A 21,400-nucleotide genomic window follows, 5' to 3' on the forward strand; every position below is an offset into this window, starting at 1 on the left:
ACATCTGGCTTTCTCTGGAGTGACCTCTAATTAAGATGTTGCTAGGGACTGAATGTTTATGTGGAGGTCATTTTTAAAATAGCTCCCACATTTGTTATTTATGAGGTTTGTTTGACATGATTGCATCCAGATAAACCGTGAAGATTTGAAAACCCTATAGTTTGACACAGAACAGAATCAAAACATAAGTTGCTGAATGATTTCACAGATATCCTATTCAATTGAGAGGAACTGTGCTAAGGTGATGCAGTGGATGTGATCCAACTATGTCTAATTTGTATGTTTTTCTCCAGAACAGGCTCCAAGCAGAGTAGGCAGAAGGATACTGAAGGAGTTGGAGAAGCAAGCCTGGCCCCATGTAGGAACCTTAGTCATAGGGTATACCACTAAAAACCAATCTGCTGCTGCTTTCAGGATGGCTATGAGTTAAAGAGTATGATGACTGCTCTGGGCAAAAAGTAGAAGAGATGATCATTGCCTTAATTCCCTTTGGCAGCTGCAAACTAAACTACACTCTCCAGTGATTTTCCTGTTCCCACAAGCTCTCTTGCTGTACCAAGAGTAGACCTGACCTGCAGCTCCATCACTGGGAGAATACAATTCAATGCCATGAACAAGACTTAAAAGCTCTGAGTTGAGTCTGCTTTTCTCCATTAAACGACCTTGTGCTTACCAATCAGTCAGCATTACTACATCTTTACACCATTCTCTATGCCTCAGGGCTCTCTCTCTCTATCAAAAGAGAGAATGAGGCAGAGTTTCTGCTCAGATGTTGACAGGCTGAATCATTTGTGGGATCTAAAGTGTGCATCTGTGACACACACTAAATTACTTGACTTGATAATGTAACATGAAACTTGCTAGTGAAGTCTGGTACAGTTAGCAATTCCACATGAAATGTCAACATGAAAGCACTTGGGAAGTGTTGCATGTGAAATCTAAATTAGAGGGTTAGCTGGGCAGTTTTGAAAATTTTTTCTAGCTTTCTCTTTACCTGCAATTTTGCAAACCCACCGGTCATCTATCACACAGTTATTAGACTTCAACCGTCCATGATACATTTTGTGGTGGTGGAGATAGGCCATTCCTTGAGCAATATCAGTAGCAAAAGAAAACCTAAAAATCAAAAATCAGTGAGCTAGTATTTTCAATTTCCCTCAAAATTGGCTCCAAATTCTACTGAGGTTTACAGAAACTGTAGTTTTCAACTTGTGTCCCCACGGTCATTTTTCCAAAACACTTAAGGTGACTGTTAGAAAACCCATACCTCCCTGAGCTCACAGGCCAAGAGAATAAAGTTCCTTCTAGAAATTGTCAGTACTTTTTTATCCTTCGGAGTGCTTTCACATGTTTACAAGTGAAACAATTTTATTATCTTCCTTGCTTTATTTGGAAGGTTTCCTTCCTGAAAACCATTTTTCTTTGCTGATGGCAAGCATAAAGCAGAAGCAGAAAGGACATGTCAAGAGGACCAATCTCAAAAAACAATGTCACTGCCTTTGTGAAAGTTTCATTGACAATGTGAACTCATTTCTTCTATTGGTAAGAATAATGAACCACTTGCAGGTATGCTAATCATTTCACCCATATGTCTTCACGAACAGAAAGCTGACAAGTCATTGCCTTAGCATCGCAAGGACTAATCATGTAATTTCTCAAAACACCCAAAAGACAAGTTGGACTGAATATTCAAATTTCCTCCCTCCATCCCTCCGTTCCTCCATCCCTCCCTCCCTCTCTCTCCCTATATCACAGTACAGGCTTGTCTAGACAAGAACTTTATCTAAAATTAATATCTTGTCCCAAACAGCATATAGCACTGTCTATGTCATTTAGCTTTTCAAAAGTTGGATTTTTTCACCTGAAACCCCAGTTCAAAGGAATATCTTCATTGAGGAGCACATCACTAAGGCTGCCTTTGGGGCAGTACTCTGTGACAATGGCAACATTTGGAACTTCTATACAACCTCCAATGAATTTGCAGAGATTGGGATGGTCAAGTTCCCTGTGAAAATCAACAAAAATCATAGCATAACAGTAATTTTCACAGATGTCCATCCTGGTTTTGTAGTGCAACTGGAAAACCAAGTGTCTTGTCTCACAATGTAGAGAAAAAGTAAAACAGACATAAGGAAATTTTAATCTTTGCTCTCTTTCAAGCAAAGTTTGAAAGAAAGAGGAATATGAATTTACAGTCACATCTGGAAAGATTTCAAGCCCTAAAAAATCAGTGTAAGAATGGAACAACATACAGTTCTTAAATTTCGCTTCTTACCTCACTTGCTTCACTTCTTTACGTATGGTTTTAGACAGCGTGAATGACTTCTTCATTATTTTCTTTATGGCCACTGTTCTGCCATCACTGAAACAGAACGAAATGCTGTTTACAGTTTTAGGGTAACTTCAGAAGCCAGCAATACTACAAAAAAGGGACTGCATATATTTTGTATCAGGGAATAGCTCCACATCTCTAGAGATGAGGCAAAGAATTTAAGCATGCCCATACGTGGTTGTAACTGTGAATCTAGGACAAGAGACAGGATCCTGTTTATTTTGATAAAGGAAGCATTAGTCATTATATTCAATCTGGATCTGTGGACACCATTTGGAACGTGAGTGTTAAAGTCAGTTGGGGCAGTTTGAGGATGGAGCAGCAAAGGAAATGTCAGAGCTAGAGAAATACATACAGCCACCTCCCATCTATCCACTACTTCAGACTACTGTTCTGCAGATTCTTCACTGATGTTTAACAAAGTTTTGTTCTTGTGGGGTTGAGCATTCTCAGCAAAGAAGCAGCTGAGTTTCATTAAGAACAAAGAAATTTTCTTTTTTAGAGTAAAGGAATTCAGTGGAGATACCTGCAGGAATTTTAGTGATGAACCATATAAATACAGAGTATGGGGTATTTAGTGTAGCAGTTGTAGATGCTTCACCAATGAGACTGAAAGCCCCATTATACCCATGATAAATACTTTGATGTTGAGTCATCTGAGGAAGGGGATGATGATGATGAAAATATCACCACTCAGAAAGAAGCAAAAAAGATCAATGCTGAACACAGTATTTAATCAATGAAGTGGCTGTGATTTTCCACAATCTATGCTGAAGGCACTTTCTCCCCAGCCAATGATCCCAAGTAAGCTTCTTTGTCCTGCAAAGCACAGATCTGTCTCTGTTTATTCAAATGATAAGTACCACTTCCAGCTTTGCATGTGTTCAATTGCTTGTTGGATGGCAGGATATGACAAATGTAACATTTGTCCCTATAGTTACATGATATGCAGCCTTGTAATTTGATTCAGAGGTGAAATGCTCTGAATCTTGAGTCGTGTCAGCTAATTAAAGGACAAGATTTCTAATGTGCTACTGTAGAGGATGCCCTTCTTTAGAGCAAAGAACCTAGTTTGCTGTGCCTGCATTTCAGAAAAAAGGAATTTATAAAAGACTTGGTTACTGATACATTTGAACAGCAAGGGCCATTCATTAACAGATGCAGGACATCTTACGTACCAACAACCTTTCAACAAGACCCTAAGAGAAAAGGAAAAATGAAAACCAGGCCAGAAGCCTGGAATGTTAAAATACTCCACAGCCAATATGCAGTATAGAAGTCAGATGATGATCTTAACTTTCCCAGTTTGGCCTGACAAGATAAATTCATGTTTTTTCGCTGCCTATCAATTGAAAGTGGCAAGAATCAGAAATCAAGGTGAAACTATTATAGTAGATACTGCAGTAAATGAGTAATATATTGACTTACTATCTCCCAGTCTGGGTGAAGTATTTCCTCCTGGGCATGTTGGCAGCTACTGTGCCGGAGCTCAGAGCAGTAACACAACTGACACTGGAATCACTGAGTGCTGGGGAAGCGCTCATCATGCTTCCTGTTGCTGTCCGTATAATGCAATCTAAATGGGACATGGGATGAGAAAAGGCACACGAAGGTTCCTATTTATGCACAGGTGGAGACTCCAGACACAAAGAAATGCAGAGAATTTTCAAAACCTCGCATCTCATCTGCTCTTGTTAATATTTAAGAGAGAAAGCTATTGCTTGGGATGGGACTGCTGCATAAAAAGTAAAAAATGTTTCAAAGAGGATTCATTGCCAGAGATACTTCTCACTAATCCTCAGGACTTTATGCAACTTTCATTTCTCTGCACTTGAGAGGGTTAGCCCCTGCTGCTACACAGAAACTGAGGACAGAACCCAAGGAAGGAGAGTAAACCCTGTGCCATATTTTGACAAGTCTATTTGGAGCTCCTAGAAGACTGAAAAGTACAGGAATGTGGGAAGTGATTCTGACACCAGAGAGAAGTCAGAGAAGAGCAACAATACAGTAAGAGAAAAAAAACCCAGTGATTTTTAATGTACATTTTTTAATGTCTGTTGACCAGCTCACAGTAAAAAAATGGACTTCAAAAAAATTTAATGAGTTACACGTCATGCTATAATCTCCAATCAAAATCCAGATTTAGCCAATTAGGCTTGGAATTGCTGAGACATCTCAACTCTCTCTGGTAGAAATATCTTGCTGAGGAAGTTCAATATCTCACCTTGAATCAGGACTGCCATGTTCCCACACCATAGTATTATCCATATGCAGTTCAAAATTGCATTGACATTTGAAGCTTTCTACAACACTCCACCCAGAAATGCATTGCAGATCTCTGAGATGGTTTTGAGAATAAGACTGCATATATATCTATATGTCTATATATGGTCCAATACACCAAAAAAATAAATTATCTTAAAAAATATAAGGTTATTTTTTCATACAGAGTGCTACATACCCAGGGTGCAGCACTGCTGATGTGTTTTCATTTAGATATCTGCACATTTCAGGCTACTGTAGGTAGCTCTGAACAACTCTATCCAGAGAAGACATACTGTCTGTGACCTTATAATGTTATCAGTCCTCATTAAGTTGTTAATCATCACTCTTAGAGCAATACTCTGAAACAGCATTGCTGCATTGCAGGCATTTTTCCAAGAAACTTACATCTTTCATCTTGGAGTTTTCAAAGTAATTTTAATCTGTTATTTTTTGATCATGCTCTAATTTCCTTCCGTCTCTTTCTATTGCTTTCCCTCACATGTGGTGCTTATGACATTTTCTAATTTACTTTCAGCTGAAAATTTTGCTCATGTCACTTTTTGCTATATTGAAAAACACTTTTCTCCATTTCTGTTTTCAAAAATCTGGATTGCAATTCATTTTGGTTCCTGTAATCAAATTAATTTCTAAGCCAAAACCTCTTATTTACAACAACAAGGATATCTTATCAAAAGTATACAGAAATTAATGTTCAAGTCTCAGCCTGAAAGTATCTCTACTACATATTATCACAAGAACATCTTGACACCAGCAACCCAACAGAACACCAATAAAGCAGACATCTGCTGAGCAATTTCTCCCAGAGACAGAAAATGAGTGTGTGTACAGTCAGCACAGCACACTGCTATAGATTTACCCTTTCTGAGGATATAGGTATTGTTTTCCTTCTGAATGCTAAAAAAGGAACAGCAAAGTAAATAATCTATATGTATCTTACGTACAGCATAATAAAGCATATAATAACACCTGAATTTATTCTTAACCTGTTTAATTAGAACAAATGAAATAATATTTTATACCAGAAGATAAAATAGAAAAAGAGTGCTCCATACCTCTCACCAAAATTAATTACTTTTTGTAGCAAGTCTGCCACAGACAGCATACACTGAGAGAAATTAAGATAGTACAATATCCCTCAATATATTTGTGCAATTCCAGCACAATTTAGTGAGATTAATTATACAGAAAGGTATCTCCACTGAAGCAACTGTAATTTGTTTCATCCAACTCCAGAGCTTATCTGTTTATTATGGGGTAGGCTTGTCGTCTTTGACTAACAAATCAACATAAATAAAAAGAAAGAAACTATTTTAAATAACTTTGTCATCAAACTGTTTGATAAACAAAAATATGAGTGAGCAGCTCACAGAGATTACAGGGATGAAATATTGGATATGTCTTTCAAAAACAGCTTCACTTTTTGCAAGACCCTTAAAATAGGAACAATATAATTCAGATTATTTTTCAAAATTAATAAGTAAACTGATCACAGTATCAAGATTACAAGTTGCTAACCTTGTTTGATGCAGGTGAAGTCTATAATCCAGCTTTCATCCCAAAGCATTTTTTGTTTCTGATATTGAAACCACTACAAGAGTTAAAAAAAAAACATTCCTAATGCAGCCCTCCTCTCTTTGAAGAAATTGACTCAGAGAATATTTTTATAAAATATGAACATTTAAAAGTATACAAACTAAATCTGAAGTGTAAACATTCAGCACATGTCTTAAAGTAACATTAGAACCAAAATTATTAATAACAGGCTTGGAAGAAAACAGCATCTAATAAACATATTAAAAATTGTACAGGCTATGTTCCAGAACTAATTACATGTAATATTTTTCACTGTCTATAAGCTCTCCATTATTTTTAACGTCTGCATTTACATTTCAGCCTGGACATCAGATAAGGGGTTTACATCATCTCCTCTCATGGAAGTGCCCTGTGTTATATAGGTACATGACAAGAACTTCATCCCAACCCTGAGATAAGGAACAATGCATCTTATATCTTGAGTAGAATTAGCCCATGACCTACTAGTTAGGCCATATTATGTCAAATACTCTATCATAAAGAATATTAGGTAGGGATTCTGTGGCTACTTTGTAAAGAAGGCATTGAGCTAATAGCTGTTTTCAGTAGAACTGACATACAAAGCTAACATTTACAAAGTGTAAACACATGCTTTCAAATGAGCTACAGATTAAATTATGCTACTGCAATTAATGCCAAAATGTCAAATCAAAGCAGCATTTTATCATCATTATACCATTTTCTATAGTCCATAATTTAATATTAGGACTGATGGATTCATTGAAACAGGTAATAAAAGTTCGGATAATGAACAAGGAACAGGTTGTGGAGATTGTGTTGGTATACTAGTTGAAATTGTGACAAATATAGAGCTCACTGAATCAAAATTAAGTCATCGCATTTATTTCAAAAGGCTTCTGAGGAAAGAAACCTACATTTTATCTTGCAAAGGTGTGACTGTACAAAGATATATTAGCAAGAAGTGAGTACTAGGCTTGCTTCCTTTGACATTGATATCAAAGGAATCCTTTCTGCTATTTGAAGCATTAAAGAAGGCATTAGTTTCCCAGATGGTTCCTTTTACATTATATCAATTCCTGAATTAGATAAAATAATCTCTCCTATCTTATTACAGTAAAACCATTAAAATTTTAAAACCCAATTATGCCACTTTTGAAGAATTTAGTAGGAATATATCTACAGAAATGAAAGAAGAAAAACAAACAACTCCAAACATACAGAAAAAACAGCAGAAATAATAGATTTTTGCTACAAGAACTTTAAATAAACATATGCAAGGCCAAGAATCTCTCTTGCTTTTTCTGAAAACCTGTCATCTAAAACTGTCTGAACTTCTCATCTGTCCGGTTGCTTATTTCTATCAGATCATGTAGTTTTACTGGACACTTGCTATAAACTCATGGTCACAACTACCTTGAGGATTCCATTGAGGAATGCTCAAATAGCTTTCAACAGTACTTCTTTCCTGACTCACAAAGCCACACAGTGACAAACAAACAAACGTGATTCAGGCCTCCTTTAGAACCTCAATTTGTGGGCCATCAGCTTTCTCCTACTCATTCTCTATCTGTGCAGCTGCCTACCTCAGATGCTCACTTCAGCTGCAGTATAAGATGGACCGAGAAGGAATCCCTGAGGAAGTAGGAGCCTACAGTTTTACAGGATATACAGGCCAAGGGCTAAAAAAATTACCCTTCATGAACATAGTTAGTACAATGACTCTACAGGTGCCATATTCACCTGATAAACCTCTGTTATGAAACTCAAAAATGCATTTTTTTCAAGACACAGACACATAAGGAATGTAGATATTCTTTCCCAGAAGCACTTAATTAATAAACCATAATATCATTCTCTCTTTATACAGGCATTTTCATTCAAAGACTCCCAAAACTACTTCTCCAATATTGATACACTCCTCTCTCCTCATTCCTTTTTTGTTTTTCCTTCATGAGCTATAATAATTGATTATTATTATGTAAAATTAATCACTTTGAAAGAAACCAAGCTGTTTGTTACACTAAGGAAACAAACCTATTAAAAAATCAAGCAACCAAAACAGAAAAAAAAAGTTACCCTCTCTGCATGATTCTTTTGAGAATATCCCAACTTGAATGCTTTGCTTTAAAGTTCTGTTTGTTCTCTGATATTTAATGGCCTCGTGTGGAGCTAGTTCCTAAATGAATTTACCTAATTTGATTTTGAAATCTTTTATAATTCTGGCTTCTATAAGGTTTTGAAGCTGTTAATTTCATAACAGAGTTCTACTGTAAGTGAAAAGTACTCTTACTTTGCCTGTATCCCCTATTCCCCATATAGTGGAAAATTTTTTTCCTTTACCCTAATCTACCCATTCCCCCGTTAGATTCCACCTCAGGAATGAAAATTCCTAGTACAGGATGAAAATTCCTAGTACAGTGGTTTCCCTCATAAGGAAGGTTTACAAATAATTTCCCTTCTTTCTGCTTTTTTCCATAGCACACAAATGCTGAAGGCAGAAGAAAATCTCTCCCTCTACTTAGAGAGAGCTCCACTCTGTCTAATAAATTCATTGAAGAGAAAGGAAATAAGAGTAGAGAACAGGTACTTACCACTATTGTCAAAATGAAGCCAGTGCAGACAAAACATATTGGTAAGGCAATTGCTATCCTAACATCAACAGAAAGAGGGCATTCCCCACAGTCTGCTGGACAGATAGAGCAGCCTTCCTCTTCCTCACAAAAGCCATCTCCACAGACTGATTAGAAAACAAAACATTTTAAGGCAGTTTCATCCATCCACAAGATTGTATTCAGATTTAAACATGTGATTCTTGACTTGGGATACCTCAGAGTCCCCGAAAGAATAAATTTTGAAGAATTCAGGGACATCATCAAGAACAATCTGAATTTCTGAAGTAATACAGGGTTTCTTTCATCAAGGTAAATGTGAATTACATGTGAGCCTTTGACATGTTTTGTGTATAAATCACTTCATCACTATTGTGTTTCTCATTATCTACACTTTTTTTTCTGAAACTCTAAGTTCTTCAAGGCCAACATTTTTTTTTGCATTCTTTGTATTTAATCCAGCACTTGTGATTCCAGGAAGCCAGGGACCCTTCCTCAGCAGCAGCAAAAGACACTGGGAACTGCAGAAAAAAATCTTGCAACCCACACTCCAATTATTTCCTTTACTTACTCCAAGGTCTCACATAAATTATCAGCAATATTAGATGTAATTTAAAACAAAAGTCTTAAATAACAAAAAAGTCCCTCTCCCATGTTTTGAATGGTATCTCAATTTTACCTCTGTGATTAAACTAATATCATGCTGTACTTCAGACTTGAGAGGTGAGCTGAAGGTATTATTCTGTCATTATGTAATTTTTTTTTAAATTAAATAAAAAACTAAAAAAAATTCTACCGCTCAGTAATAATTCTGTTTCAGCCTCACTAATTCCAGTATAATACCAAGATAATAACAGAAGTCACTTTCTGTCTCAGGGGTAGAGCTGCATTTTGTAAAATTTCTTCTCTGATATATTGTAAGTTTCCTGGAAAATTCAGCTGCAGTTGTTTTGAAATGAGTAGAAAATTCTGTAGATAAATACTTCTATTCACACTGGAGTTGCTTTGTGGTTTTTTTCCTGTAACATTGCAAAATATATTCTCACATTTCCAGAAGAGTAGATATCAAGAGTATTGTGATGACACTTTTGTTTTAGCCAATAACTTTTCAGGTCATGCATTTAATTTATCAAAGAAGCCCACTTTTAAAATTTGACATCACTAAGATAATTGTTACAGTCATTTCTGCTTCCCTCCATACAGGTATACTAAAGAGAATGGAAGACTGATGCCCTTGGGAGCAATTTTTAATGTGAACAAGGGAACCAATATGGATTTCTACCTTTCCAATATGTTTAAGACTAGTCTGCTCCCCTTCAGGGGAAAAGCGTCTGGATTCTCAGAACACTAGCTGGAGGAATATTCTCAGATTCCCATGAACTGCAGACAAGCCTTGTAGTACCTGAAGCCATTGGTCATGGTATTTGACTACTTATTTGACAAGAGTGACTTTCTACTGTTCTAGATTAATACAACTGTTAGAAGCTCAAACACTTTTTCAGACTTCAGTGTTATGTGAAGAAGAATTTCAGGAAGACATTTGCGTATTTTCAAAGGCTGGGGTAAGAATTGCTTTTGGTCTTGGTAACTATGCATGAATGATAATAGCATTGAGATTTGCAGTCAATAAGAAGTTAGCTCACATTTTCATTTTATATCATACCTACTGCAGGAAGGACTGTGGTTTTTGCTTCCAGAGCAGCTTGGATTCTCCCCACTCTGATGTGTGCAATGAGAGAAGTAACACCCACGTGAACTAAAACAACCTGTGAAACAAGTGAACAAACCACCAAGCATCAAAACTTCACTTGCATACAGAAGGCTTTTATAACAAGAACTGAATGACTGTGGTATCTGTCAAAAGAATTTGTGCATTTCTTTCAAAATCAGGAGAGATTGCTCTTGAGAGAAAGACTGGTTTGATTCCCTTCCTGATGTGTCCTCTTCTCACCAGGCAGGGCTATCAGCCCTGTGCATTCTGCTGTGCATGCCTTCCTGCTATTTCTTTCAGGTTGAAGTTCCCTTATAGTCATAGGAACCTGCATCACAGGTTCATATCCAGTCAGTAGTGAGATGAATTCTTAGTGCGGACCTCAAATGGACAGATTATGCTATTCATTTTCCTGCCATCTCCACTCCTTCCACTAACTACCCAAGCTGTAAAGGTACCTTACTTGACTTCCAAGTCAAGTCAGTTGGGAATTGATAGTCAGCTCAGCTATATGCATAGCATAGGTAATAACACATACATATAAATGAAATGGGAAGCATGTTCATGAACTGCATTAAATTACCAGCAAGTAAGCTTCAAAAAGAGCAAATTAGGTAAAATCCTATATGCAATAAATATACTTTACCTTGGCAGTCCAGTTCCTTTGGCTCATTTTGCCAGCAGTAGACAAAGTGTGAGTAAATATCTGACCATCATCTGGGATCCATGGACCACATATTCCTCCTTTAGCCTTTGGTAGACATATTGGTTATGTCAGCATGCCATAACACAATGAAAGTCCTAGCTCCTCCCTCTCTTTCTTTCTCAAAATTACTTATGTTCTCTAACAGCAAATAAAATTCTGTTTTAAAACCAAAACAATCAAATTGCCAGAACATAAGAAACACTGTTTGGTGACAAAATAACAGAGAAGCAATTGCTCCTATATTTAGTTAAGATCTCACATATATTTTTATTTCTTAAAAGATGAGCCTCAGTAGTGTACTCAAAGAATGAGTGTTCTTATAAAGCTGGTTCACTTTTTTTGATTTCCTGTGCTAGAATCAGGACCAGATTTGTATTCCACTTTTAATATTTTTCTCAACAAGTTTTACTGAAGTGTCACTTTTGATAGAGCAGCTTTTTCCCTTGCTTTTCTTTTTTTCTTTTTTTTCTGTCTTTTATTCTTTTCCCTCTGAAGGGAGGCACTGCTTCAGAGTCTGTTTGCAGAGCACTTCTCAATAAAGCTATTAAAATGTAAACCTCCTACAACTGCAAACATGGAGGATTAATTTTGGCTGTTTTGTTTACTTGAAAGGATTAAGCTTGTCTCCTAATTCCAGATAATTCTTCAGACATTTCTTTTGAAGGACTGTAAGCAATACACCAAGTTAAAAGAAATGGAGCACATTAACCAAAATAAAATGTTTTAGAACACATGACACTGAAAAAATAAAGCAATGAAAACCCAAACTCCTCTCAAACAATGGAAAAACTTACTTAGAAGTGTATGTTCAATCTTATGCAGTGATAGACAACTCTCAGCTCAGAGTTCCTTTAGGCAGAATCTCTAACATTTAGAGCACTATGAAGAAACCAGATGATGCATGTTGGTGAACATGCTTTTGCCATTTCCACACCAAAATTTCAAGCAGAAATAATTGTGAAAATAGAAATAATAGAGACATCACCAAAGCAGTGGGATGTTCCAGTTCTTTACTATGATTCTAGACAAAAATTTTGATGGGATGCTTCCAGCAGGGATTCCTATTTTTAACCAAAATCCTGGTGCCAGCTAAGGCTTTTGGGGAATCATTAATAAAACAAGTCCTCAAGAACAGATTGCCAAGAAGCAAACTAGAGCTGTTGTGGAGTCATTAGACCTTCACACAGATGGGTACATGAAGCAGCTGCAAGATGTGTAGGCTAGGCTTCCTATTACACCACCTTTGATCACGATGAACGTGTCACATTTCCAGAAGGGAGATTAACTAGAAAAACTGGGCAGCTGCATGAAAGTTCTTATGCAGGGTAAGGCTTACCTCACAGATTAAAAAAAAAAAAAAAAGGTGTTCCAAACTGTATTTTTAGAACAGAACTTTAAGTAGTTATTCAAAGAGGGACAGGCCAAGAAGACAAGCAAAGAATGGATCTTGCCTTCACTGTATGAACAAAGTTTGTTATCTTGTATTTAGATTCTTTTTTTTTTGCTCTGATACAATGAAGAAAAATCATTCCATCTCAGGACACAGGTAAATAGGCTTCAGTTCTACAGGTCACAGCCAGTAATACTCACCCTCCTCAACTCCAGCAATCCAACCAAATTAATCACACTCACTCTGTAGAACAGAAGACTGGAATACATCTAACTAAAAATTTGCCCTGCTTGTTTTAGAATGCAGTGATTTGTCTTTCTTTCTCTCTTGGTTGCACAGTAGTCCAAGTCAGGTAAACTCAGACAGATGAAACTGGTCCCGCTAATGAGAGATTCTGAATGCTGCCTTGCAGCCTCAGCATCCAGTGCAAAAAAAATTCCAAAACTGACAGACATTGCCACAATGTTTTTAGTGAACCATAATTTGTGAGTGTATATCAAACTATATAAATTTGGTCTAATTGTAGTCACAGAAATTCTTCACGAACTTGAACCTGCTTATTACAATGATGTCTCAGCCAGCAGCAAGAACAGAGCACATGATGCTGCACCATCCCACTAACCATGAAGGCCAAAGGACAGGAATGAATGTTGGCATGGTAGACACAGCAGTTGTCCCCATTTGCGTCTTTCCATCTGGCAGGACAGTCATGCTCCTCACAGAATTCCTTTGCAGCAGTAGCATTGCTAACCAAGCAGGAGAGAGAGAAAAACTTTTACGTCCATTCCTCATTCACAAAAACTGCAACAAACACATGAAAGCTTGCTCTTTATTTTGCACAGACAAATTAGCAGCAAAAACATATGCAGTGAAATTAACACTGTTGAACCATTTCTTTCTTTTTGTCTTCTAGCTGAAATGCTCCTGGAGGACTAGAAATTGTTGTCAGCTCGACCTCTGCTGACTGCCATGCACTAGGGTCTTTTAGCAGATACTGTGCTGCAAGCAGGGACCAACCTCCACTACCCCTTCCAACCCGACTTCATGACCAGGTGGGATTACTTTGCACTTCTTCATCTGGCACAGGCAAAGACACTATTATTCTACTTCCACTCTCAGATATGTGTCCCTGGCTACTTCCAGTCTCAAAGTTTCCAATCAGAAACCTTCATCTATGCATGAAATTCATACAGACCATTTAGCTCCAGTCTTCACAATCTAAATTGCTGAGGAAAATAAGTATAATGGTCTTATACACCAGATACAATTTCCCAAACCACAACTTCAGAGCAGACTTTCTGAACAGACTGTGCTGCAAACCAACTTTTGAAAACTTATTCCTGAAAGATGCAGGTATTCACCTCGAAATGTGTGATGCAATACTGTTTCCTCAGTTACACTTTCAGTGGTTATCACCCTAATAAATTTGGTTGTAAGATAAAATTGTTTTCTGCAAACACAATTTACTCAGATACAGCCAGAATAATTGCAATTCAGCTGAAATGTTATGCACTTGTGTTGGATATTTAGAAAACAATTTCAGAACACAGGATTTATTTTTTGGCTTGTTCTTAATGAAAGAATTAGCCAATAATGGTTAGGTCAAAAACAGTAGGCTTTGTTTATTATGAGAAGACTGTTTATTATGACAAATAAACAAAACAACAAAGGATTAGGTTAACATTGATTGTACTCATGGCCAGATTTACAAGGGCACAGGCATATTTGAAATATGACATAAGTAAATATGTCAACTTCCAAAACATCTAAACAGATAAAATATTAAAATTTACTAGCCTTTGAGTTCATACTGGAAGTTAAGAAAAATACTTAATTAATTTAGTGTCTAATTCCATAATGTACTTTTCTTTCCTTTTCAAAATTTATCCTGTATTCTGTATTTTTTATTCAATAACTTCATCATGGCTTTATCCAATTACACTGATGCCCATACATTGACTTGCCAACCTCAGGTATATTTGGGTCAGCCACTGTAACCTTTAGTGTCAACCAGATAACCTAGACAAAATGAGAAGCAAATTTAATCCCTTTGAAAACTGAAGCATAGATTTATCTCCCTTTTTATAAAATATTTGCCATCTGTCTCTATTTTCAAGGGGACTTTTCCAAGTTCCTTACTGATTTGAGGGAGTGGGTCCCTCAGGGAAGACTAGAAAAATCATATTCATGCCAAGCAGTCAAAAAACCTGCTTCATGGTTAAGTTCCCAGAACTATTAGCAGCCATACATTTCAGAAGATGTGATAAACAAATTTTAAGTAGTTTTTAAACACAGTACATAGATGACCAAAATTTAAAAAAAAATCAATTTTTTGCAGTTGCGAATAGACTATGGATCATCTTTCAATATGAAAAAAAATAACTCTGGATAACAGCTCTTATAAATTGAACTTTGCGATGTGAACTCTCAGGCAGAGAAAAATGTTCTGTAAACATCTCTTACACAACAGCACAGGAAGTGGGGTCCCACCCTCTGTCTCAGGTGTTCCTATATAGGAATGGAGAATTGCTACTTACAGAGAAAAGTATGAAATCAGAGTGTATTGCCCCCAGGTTTATAGATCCAGATCCGTAGATCTGGAGCTGCACCCCTACATAATCTCTAACTGTCCATGTCCACAGTCACTAACACAGTGTGTGAGCTGACATATAAGCTTCTGGAGTGATTTTAATCTCACAGAAATCAAGCACAGTTGACCACTGAATTTAATGGATTCAGGTCTTTTTCATATCCATATTGTGCACTTGAATCATACTTATGATTAAAATGAGTATAAGATACAGGGAGCCTGTGACTCATGATGAAACTTCAACTTCATAAATTCAATGCGTAGAGAAGGCAAGAAGAGATGTCCAGCATTGCACTGTGACAGTAGTGATGTGCCCTGTCTCTGACCTAGCAGGCAAACATGCCATAATGGCTAGTCTGAGAGCAAAGGGAAAAACAGCAGGGCACATAGAGCTATGAGAGGTCTCAGAACATGGAAGAAATTAATGACGAGCTCGAGAATGTCTGCTCCAATTATATCACTGACGAGCTCGAGAATGTCTGCTCCAATTATATCACTGAATATGTACACACAAAATCCTCATATACTCATGATCATTATAGCATTTTTATAAGAAGTAATACCTGTGGGAAAGGATTCCATTTTGCACAGCATAGTGATAAAAACTGTCTGAAGCAAAGACGGCATAGGTCACGTTGAAGGACTCCCCACTCACAGCCTTTTCTGGAGGCCTATGAACCCATGTCATCTCCAGTCCTAGAAAAGTGCAATCATGGGTCATAATATTTGATTTTTTTGTCTTTTTTACTTAACAGATACATAGAAATATAAAACTCTCTCTGTAGTGATTTTCACCTATTCATAGGATCACAGAGTGGTTTGGATTGGAAGGCACCTTAAAGACCACCTAGTCTCTTCTCCCCTGCCATGAGCTGGGACAACTTCCAGCAGACCAGGTTGCTCAAAGCCCCATCAAACCTGGCCTTGAACATTTTCAGAGATAGGGCATCCTCAGCTTCTCTGAGCAGCCTCTTCCAGTGCTTCACAACCCTCTGAGTAACCCTCTCAGTATTATCCAATTATTTTTTATGAGCCAAATAGAGTAATTTATTTTAATGGCTGTATTGGTAAATACAAATGCACATTATTTGAAGAGTTCTGACACTCAGACCAAGCAGTTGGATAAATGCAACAAAAAATCTGCTCATCTTGTGTAAACTAACTTTGCTTCCATTATATAGCATTGATGTTTGTTCTGGTATATTTGCTTTCCTCTTTTGATCAGGCAATATTACCCTTAATTCTTGGCTGCTTCCACTGAGACACACCTTATTGTGGAAGAGAACAGACAACTCTACCACACACAAAATTCAGTCAAAACCCTTAAACTCATGAAACATAAATACTAATAATTGCATATTTAAGAATGCATTATCACGTGATGGAATCATATGGCATCTAGAACAGAGGACAGTGGAAGGAGTATATCAGACATCTGTTCCATTTTCCATTTTCACAATTTAAACTGGGAAAGACAATTTACCCCCATCATGTCTCTTGTCCTCTGTGCCTGAAAATGAAGTAGGATAAAAGTTGGGAGAAGTCTTAAATCCATAAACTTAACACCATCAAAATCTTCCCAGCGCACTCACCTACCTTTTTGTCTATTGGATAAAGGTTGGATAAAGGTTTTAATTTGAACCACATCAAATTACTTACATAATGAAACTGTGTAACTCAGTTTGTCAGGAAGTATTAAATTCCTTCTGCAGAGGACTGGTAAACCTGCCTTACAAGACATCTCATTTTTTGTTCTTGTTGTTCAGTTATGACCTCTTTTGTTACTCATACCTGTTTTAACAAGTACATTCTTCGCTTGCACAGTATTGAAACCACTATTTCCCCCCTAATTTACTATCAGATTTAACTAGGCAATTTGCAAAATAACCTTGATTTCCCTTGATAATCTCCCTTGAAAAGTAAAAACCCATTTTAATTGCTAACATTATGTGAAAACTATAATACAAAGGTGTAAAAAAAATGCTAGTGTGATTTCAACTAAAAGGTAAGAGAGTTGAGCTTCAAAGAATATATGAGAATGAAGACAAAAGGTCAGCACAAATTTCAGTTAAATTATTTTCTACTTCCTTATAAAGGTCTCAGAAAGGTAAACCAAACTCTTCTTTCAATGACAGTTACTCCCACATTTAGAAGCTTTGAAAATCTTTTGCTAATTCCACAGCAATGAGACCACAGTATATGTGCTTTGCTCTGTTTCTAGCAATGCCCAGAAAATGGCAAAGAAAACCTACAAAGAAAGGGAGGATAGAGTTGGAAGTTCATTCTAAAACTGATTGTAATGGGTACACATTAATTAGCAGTCTACTCACATTAGTTTTCCTTGTACTTAGTAAAAATAGGTTCAAACAAGGCATCTGTAGTGATAAATAGCTGTTTCAGTGTTAAACCAAGAGTAAATTCATACAGGAATAAAAGTCTTAGTTGAAACTTCACTGTTCCAAGAGAATTAATTGAAGAATGTTTAACTGTAACATTGAGCTAAGAGCGTGACACAGCAGTATATTTCCTGAAGTGTTTTATTAGAACCACCTTCTGAGGTGCTCTTGGCTTTTTTTCTAAAAACCCTATTGAATGCATGTCTCTGGTCCTACCTTTTACAACATAAACAAAGTGTTCCTTTACATCAGTTATTTGTTACAGAGTCACAAAATCACGAAGAGTTGAATTTGGAAGGCATCCACAGAAATCATTCGGTCCAAGCCTGTGTTGCTCAAGGCAGGGTCATCTCAAGGATGTTTCTCTAGCATTTGTCTAGTCAGGTTTTAAAAATCTCCAAGAATGGAGAAGACACAACCTTTCTGTAACGCCTGCTCTACTGCTTTATAACCCCTAGAGTATAAGAAACTTTTATATTTATATATTCAAATTGAGCTTTACACGTATCAGTTGCTCCTTAAGTAGCTTTTCATCTCAATAAATTACCAACTTTTTTTGGGGGGCATTTTTTTGTTGCTATCTCATCATGTGAATTAATTTTGGAAACTGACAGGAGTATGTTATTAAAGGTATAAGGGTTTTTTTAGGTAGTCATGGAAGAGTTTTGTGCCAGGTGGAAAAGTATGAAGTAGAATTGGTGATTTTGCTTACTGGTTTACTGATTAAGCACAGTATGCTTTTGAAATTACAATGCAAAGTTTCAGCAAGTAGATTTGCTACAATGTTGCACTGCCTCCATGCTTCATTTGGATTAAGTTCCAGTTGGTTTTCTAAAGAGAAATAAATGTTTTCAGTTTCTCTGGGCAAATGGATACAGCTGTTGTTATTACTTTTCTGTTAGAACAAAGGTATACTGGACAAATAATTACTCTGAAGTATCTTTAGTTGTTTTTTTCACTTATTTCTCTAGGAAGAGAAGTCGGCACTGATTTAGATGCATTTCATCACGGATTACATCCATCATGAGTAAGCTATTATTATGAATACTTCAATTTGGGGGTTTCAGCCATTCCCCAAGTAAGATACGCAGTCGTCTTTATGACTCACTCACCTCCACAGTCCAGCATGTTATGCTCATCTGGCTTTTCCAGGGGCCAACAGTCATAGTCTTTGTTATCTAAATCATGCCACCCTTCCACTAATACCACCTGCCAGAAAAAAAGAAAAAAAAAAGAGTCAAAAAAAGACAGGATAAGAAGAAGGAAAGGATGGATTCCATCTCCTAAGTTTATAATTTTTCTACAGAAATCAAACAAAATGCAGAAACATAGGATGGCAGATTTTGATGTCTCTAACTTCTGGAGGGAAAAAGAAAAAAAAAATTCCACACAAACACAACCAGTACATTATTTTGATTTTTCCAGAAACTGGCATGAAACAGTTAGTGGACTTAACTAACCTTTCTCTCCCAAAATGGTTCTTTACAAAGATCAGATGGTTCTAGGACCATATGCAGAGAGACAGTTTATTTAACAAAGGTTTTTTTGTTTGCTTTTAGAATGGCCCTCCCCCCATTCCAAAATGCTCCATTTCTTTTAATCTTTCATACATAAAATTTATGAAGGAGCAATTTTTGTTATTCTTTTAATAACACATTATTAATAACACCATAAATTTTATCCATATAAACGTTAATATGCACAATGACATATAAAATAAGAATTGTATAAGCCTATTATAGGTAGAATACAGCATCATAATAGCACAGAAATTGAATTGTAACAGTAATAAAAGATACATTATATATGTATATATAACAGGTTATATTAGTCATGTATTAAAAAATACACTTTAGGGTGTATGCTAACAGATCAGAATACTCTATGATAATGCACTCTGGACTTATTCTATTTCTAGTAAAAGATAATAGTTTCTACTCATGCAATCTGCTATTGTTTTTCTACATATAATTAAAGCATAACCATCTACTGTACTGTGCAATTGCTTATCACAACACAATGTGAATAGAATAAGATGGAATGGTACAACTTATTTTTCCAATATATCTTCCATTACTCTTGGTTTCTACATTACTAAAATAAAAATCAACAACTAGCATAAATAGCTGTTTCACTGTAATAAGCCATATACAGTTCTTCCTGAACACACGGATAAGAGGAATAAGTTCTGTTAAGCAGATCTAGGTAGACCTACCAAAAAACTGAGGAGGCTTCGGAGCTCTACAGCTGATGATTTGACAGCTCCCATGCTCCCCAATGTGCACCCAGCTCACCAAGTGTCAGTGAGGCTTCTGATGTTGCTGTTGCTTCTGAATTAGATACCCTCTTCTAAGAAGGGGGTTGCTAGGCAAGCTGATCCTGGCAACTCCAGCTGCTGCAGCTGTTCTCCCACTTCCTTCCTTCTTCTTCCACTCCACAGTGCAGGGTGGAAATACCCCTCTGCGCCTCTGCTGAAACCCTTCAAAACGTCCCCGCTTGTTTTAGGGGCAGCCCCATCCTCCTGAAATTTGTGCCCCTTACTGCTTAAAACTACAAAACCAACTGGGGGGATTTTCTTGCAGCGCTTTGTCATATGTGAGCAGCATCCAACTCTCAGGCAGAAGAATTGATGCTGTGGACATAAACACAGAGACACAGCTGAGCCCAAAGAAGATGCACGTAAACACCAAGGCAAGCAAAGGCTACCAGCATAAGATGAACAGTAAGGCAGACCAGCTTCCTGAGCGTCCTTCCAACCTGAATTGCATGAGACCCTGTGACTTCAATTTCTCAGTCCCTGAAGGTGTAGAACAACTTCTATCCATGTCCTGCTACTTTCACAGGTGAAACAGACTTCTGTGTAGCTATGCTGCTACAATATAGACATAGATGTGTCCATGAATATCTTTGTTCACTGAAGCCCTGCCAATACAAACCTTCAGTTGTGATTCAGCTCTCCAGAATATTTCTCTATGTTCCCTCTTGAATTCTGTCTCTCAGCCCAATGGGATATTAAGAATCTTAGTCAAACTGCTTGAACTTCACTTTTTCTTGCATGAAAATGGCAGGAGAAAAACTGCAATGTGTGCCCAGATAATCTTGAAAGAGCTGTAGATTAATTAAAAAATCTGTTTGGCTTCACTCATTAAAGAGCTATTTGTATAAACTAAATGTTTCAGGTTGAAATTTTATGTTTGTTGTGAGATGCTAAATCTCATGTGTGCTTTGTCTTCCTGTGCTGTGATAGGCTTCACTATGTGGAAGTCTTTTAGAAATTTTTTTGGCACATTTATCTACTTAGAACAGCCCACTTATATAACATCTTGGAGAGGCTTTATTGGCCCTGTGTTTTAGGATGTCTTTGCTTGATAAGGAATTTGCTGGCAGGGAAGCTAAGGATTATAACTTGTTAGATACTACAGAAGCCAAAAGACTGCCCAACTGATCCTATTTTCTGTAATTGGACTGACAAATATTCAGATGACATTGATATCATGATTCTCAAGAACTGTAAATATCATACATTACATTTACAGCTACTTGTCGATCACCTCATTCAGAACTCCTGAAGAACGGCCACAAATACTTGAGAGACTTGGATTAAAGATGGACAGACAGGAATGTCTGGTAATTGTCTGATTTAACAATTTATCCCAGCTACCTGAGATGCACATACCATTTCTGCATTAAAGTGGAGAAGCATCGAAAATTTTAAAAATAAAACCAGTGCAATACAAATACATAAACCTTTGTAAAAAGGACTGACAGCTCAGTGAGCAATATATTCTTCAGCTCTATCCACAACTCTCTGGATATAAAAGAAATC

General features: G+C 36.9%; 1 protein-coding gene across 1 annotated transcript in view; it reads right to left on the reverse strand.

The window, feature by feature from the left end:
* The window catches only part of LOC135460126 (atrial natriuretic peptide receptor 2-like), a 35,220-nt gene extending 15,377 nt beyond the window's left edge, over window positions 1-19,843 (reverse strand). Inside the window, exons 1-12 of the mRNA XM_064736796.1 lie at window positions 19,790-19,843; window positions 18,687-18,783; window positions 15,742-15,874; window positions 13,211-13,334; window positions 11,139-11,243; window positions 10,445-10,547; window positions 8,764-8,909; window positions 6,134-6,206; window positions 3,761-3,908; window positions 2,276-2,362; window positions 1,862-2,005; window positions 995-1,116 (exon numbers count right to left, since the gene is read on the reverse strand). Of these exons, the coding sequence (XP_064592866.1) occupies window positions 995-1,116; window positions 1,862-2,005; window positions 2,276-2,362; window positions 3,761-3,908; window positions 6,134-6,206; window positions 8,764-8,909; window positions 10,445-10,547; window positions 11,139-11,243; window positions 13,211-13,334; window positions 15,742-15,874; window positions 18,687-18,783; window positions 19,790-19,843 (1,336 nt within the window). The remainder of the gene's footprint in view (window positions 1-994; window positions 1,117-1,861; window positions 2,006-2,275; window positions 2,363-3,760; window positions 3,909-6,133; window positions 6,207-8,763; window positions 8,910-10,444; window positions 10,548-11,138; window positions 11,244-13,210; window positions 13,335-15,741; window positions 15,875-18,686; window positions 18,784-19,789) is intronic.
* Window positions 19,844-21,400: the final 1,557 nt, after the last annotated feature.

This window comes from Zonotrichia leucophrys, chromosome Z (assembly GCF_028769735.1).
Source record: "Zonotrichia leucophrys gambelii isolate GWCS_2022_RI chromosome Z, RI_Zleu_2.0, whole genome shotgun sequence".
In the NCBI taxonomy this organism is placed as follows: Eukaryota; Metazoa; Chordata; class Aves; order Passeriformes; family Passerellidae; genus Zonotrichia; species Zonotrichia leucophrys.